This window comes from Propithecus coquereli, unplaced genomic scaffold (genome assembly GCF_000956105.1).
Source record: "Propithecus coquereli isolate 6110/MARCELLA unplaced genomic scaffold, Pcoq_1.0 Scaffold158, whole genome shotgun sequence".
Taxonomy (NCBI): Eukaryota; Metazoa; Chordata; class Mammalia; order Primates; family Indriidae; genus Propithecus; species Propithecus coquereli.
In genome coordinates this window covers 1,546,211-1,549,951 of record NW_012140302.1, presented here as the reverse complement: position 1 = coordinate 1,549,951, position 3,741 = coordinate 1,546,211, and the positions used below count along the sequence as shown (strand labels likewise).

Sequence of the window (3,741 nt, the reverse complement as noted above, 5' to 3'; positions counted from 1 at the left end):
ATAAAAATTAATGCCTGAACTTTTACAATCTCCTGTATAAGCTTTAATTCCATTAACTTAGTTGAGCTTCCCAACAACAGGCAAGCCTAGCAAAGCAGTTAGGAGGATCACTTTGTCATCATACAAATAGAAACTGGGGCTTTTAAAGTATTTGTTCTAGTTCTCATTAGGACAAATCTAGGGTTACTGGGCGCTGAGAAAGCTTGAAGGCTGGGGACTGTCTGAGTTGTCCTGCTCTCACTCTAAGCGCCTACTAGAATGACTGGCTGTAACAACAACACAATAATAATAAAATTTTAAAATAGGTGCTCAGTAAGTGTTGCCGCGTTATGACCCCAGGAGGGAAGTGACGTTCAAGGAGGCGAGGAAAGCCGCGAAGACGGCCTTACCCACTATCTTCCGGGACCAAAGTCCCCAAACCCATCCCGCTCAAGCCAGACCTGGGCTTTTCCCCGGGTCCTGGTCCTCCATCCTCTCCGTTAGGGGGTAGGAAAAGATGTTCCCACAAGTCGCTGTGGCCACCATCCGTTCTCTTACTGGCCGAGGCCGAAAAAAGATCGCCCTCCCATTCGCTAGAGGGCAAACCCTGAGAAAGCTCATTGGCTGCGTCTCGCAGCCCTTCGTCCGCTTTGAAGGCGGGCTGAGGCCGCGAGAGGAGGGGGCGGGCAAGGGGCTCGCTGTTGCCCTGGTTACGCGGAGGCACGTGTGCAGTCCCGGAAGCGCATAGGGGAAGCTGCTCAGCGCGCGCGGCCGGAGGAAGCGCCGCCTGGTCCGCTCGGGTCGGGGCCGGCTGGGCCATGGAGTGGCTGCCTGAGCCCGCGCCGCGCTGTCTTCTGCTTCTCCCCTTGCTGCTGATGCTGCTGCTACTGCCGGCCCCGGAGCAGGGCCCGAGCCAGGCCGGGGCCGAGGAGAACGACTGGGTTCGACTGCCTAGCAAATGCGAAGGTGAGGGGGCGGGGCCCGCGGGGCGTATCCTGCCGGAGGGGCGGGACTTGCGGAGAAGCGTCGGAGGTTGGAAGGTCCTGAACTCTGGAGTCTTTTCGTTCGTTGAACTTGCTGTGTGCTTGGCATTATGCTGGGCGCTAGGACACCAGGATGGGCGAGAGATCCCGTCTCGGTACATCTGGAGTTCACAAATCTGTAGAAACGAGCAATTATAATCCAGGGTAGTAGATGCCGTGATAGGGCAGGTACTGGGCTTTGGGAGCCTGGAGTGGAGGGTGGCGAAGGCTGGGTGTGGACGGGAGTCAGGGAAGGCTTCATAGAGGAAGCCTGAAGAGTAAGTAGGAGTTAGCTGGTGAAGAGAAGTGGAAAGAGAGGGGCCTACTCAGAGGAAGCTACACATGTAGTTTCCTACAGATGTAGGTGTAGGGCTTGCAGGCTAAGAAGCAAAGGACGAATTTGAGGAACTGAAAAGATCCATATGACTCGTCTTGAGTCAAGAAGAACCCCAGGCTCTCCCCTTTGTGCCCTCCCTGCAACCTAATCAGTGTGGTTGTCTGTTGCCCCCACTGACAGCTCCTTCAGGACAGGGACTTTGTCTCAGATAGTTACTCCCAGAGTATCTGATAGGCACTCATACGTGTTTTTGGAATAAATGTGATTAAGTGGGGGTTATGGATGTGTGTGGAGAAGGAGGAGGGTCTGTGGCCTAAGGGGTCACTTTGGGGGAAGAATAGAGCCTGGGGCGAACTTGTTGAAGGAGGAAGATTTTAGGAATATGGAGTCCCAACATAGGAGTCGAAGTGAGGAACTTCAGAGAGAGAAAGGGAGCTCACCAGTGATCGAAGGGCCTACTTCCTTTTCCTCTCCTCCATTTCTCAGTTTTCTCCTCAGACTTTTACAGTCACTCCTTCCTTCCCACCTCCCACACATTTGGCTATGAATCCATTTCATCTGAATTCAAAGTTTACATCAGGCCAGATGTTCCCTGAACACTGGGAATTATGTGATTGGAGACACATAATCCTTCCATTAGAGAGATTAAAAGTGAGCCGCTCCAGAGATAAGCTGACTTCACTGGTAGAGCACCCAGTGTGGATTCTAGCTGTGCTTGCTCTCGTACCTTCTTGCATAGGCAGTCAGATGCTTTTCTTCAATTTATCTCTAGTCTTAACTGATATCCTTTGGGCATTCTGCTTCCTCTTTTCTTTGTTTTCTATCTTATTCTGATACCAAAGCACCCATACTATTTCTCTTATATTCTCATAGCCTAAGAAGCTCACATTTTCTTTTCCTTAGGAGGCATTTACAGACTCGTAGAAGCATAGAGCTGGCCAGGATCCTACAGATCATTCTAGTCTAACCTCATTTTGTAATCGATGAAGATTAATTTAAAAGAGATTTTCAGTCACAGGATAGCTTGCCAAGCTCCAATCTTTAGGCACCTCTTAATATTTATTTGTTTATATTTATTATTATTACACCTTTGTTATTAAGTGCTGACTGTGTCTGGCCCACAAAGCCTGCCTCCTGGCTCAGTAGCTGAGTGGAACAGGCCTCAGCATAGAGAAGGAGAACGTGCCCAAAAAAAAGTGTGGGCGGATGGATGTTCATGAGGGTGTGGGGTCTGTGCCATGAGTCTCCTCCGAGTCTGGTTCTGGGTGGGATCCCCAGAGGAGGTCTTGAAGAGGTAATGTGTGGAAGAGTTGGAAAGCAAGGTTGCGGTTGATGGCTATAAGACAGAAAGGGTGTTCTAAATCTTCTCTTTCCCCCCTCCTAGAATACTACATGTTTGAGGGCGTGGGAGAAGGGGGCAAAGGAGCTAGAAAAATGATGAGCTTGCAGAGTACAGGACAGAAGAGGGAAGGGAGCCCAGATGGTTCTGTATGGAGAGCCAGGGACGTGAGACGCCCTCAATTCATTGCAGACTCTGAGATCACCAGCTTATGACTTGGAATTTTCATCTGTTCCAAGTTCTCCAAGCCTTCAATTAATGTATATGTTATAAAATTTCACCAAGTGAGCCTCCAGGGCATAAATAAATACATTTTTGTGGTAAGCTGGTTTTCTATCATACTCTGTTGTCAGTGTTAAAACTGCTGATGGCATTTAGCCTGCAGACCATATTTCATTCAGAGGCATCAGAAGCTGCTTGGCTGCAAACGCAGTCTCTGTCAGCATTATTTATCAAGCATCTAACATATATAGGGTCTCAGACTAGGGAAATACAGAAAAAAAATCTAATACATGATGCACACTTTGGGGACCCTTGTAGTCTAGGTGGAGAGACACAGGAGATGACTGAAGGCCCTTAGGGAGAGCATGGATCCTGCAGAGGCCCAGAATGAAACCAAGAGCAAGTGGGATTAGTCCAGAATAGCTTTCTGGAAGAGAGGCTTTTAATGTACAGTTGGGAGAATGGGCAGAGAAGCCCCTAGAGGGCATTTAGCACTTTGCTAGGGCTGCAGGCACTTCACACCCTCAGTGGTAGCACCCTATTATTTCTTTACAGTTTTGTCTTCTCCCTTAGACTGAATGTCTGGAAGGAAAGGACCTTTTTTTCATCTCTGTATCCCCAGGCAATGCCTGACACATAGGAGTTGCTGAACAACTGTTTGAGGAAGAGTAAGAGGAAATGAGAGTGAGTGTACAGAAACAGCAGGAACAAGGCTTCTCCGGAGGGGCTGGAGCAAATTAACTTGGTGGGAGTAGAGAGCTGGGGTTGTAACACGTATGAAATCAAGTGAGAAAATAGCCAGAAAAGACGTTTGGGGGACAGTAAGGGAAATTTGAATATGG

At 49.0% G+C, this 3,741-nt stretch overlaps 1 protein-coding gene across 1 annotated transcript in view; it reads left to right on the top strand.

The window, feature by feature from the left end:
• Positions 1–650: 650 nt before the first annotated feature.
• CNPY3 (canopy FGF signaling regulator 3) overlaps positions 651–3,741 on the top strand; it is an 8,452-nt gene continuing 5,361 nt past the window's right edge. Inside the window, exons 1-2 of the mRNA XM_012640795.1 lie at positions 651–945; positions 3,455–3,465. Of these exons, the coding sequence (XP_012496249.1) occupies positions 798–945; positions 3,455–3,465 (159 nt within the window). The 5' untranslated portion in view covers positions 651–797. The remainder of the gene's footprint in view (positions 946–3,454; positions 3,466–3,741) is intronic.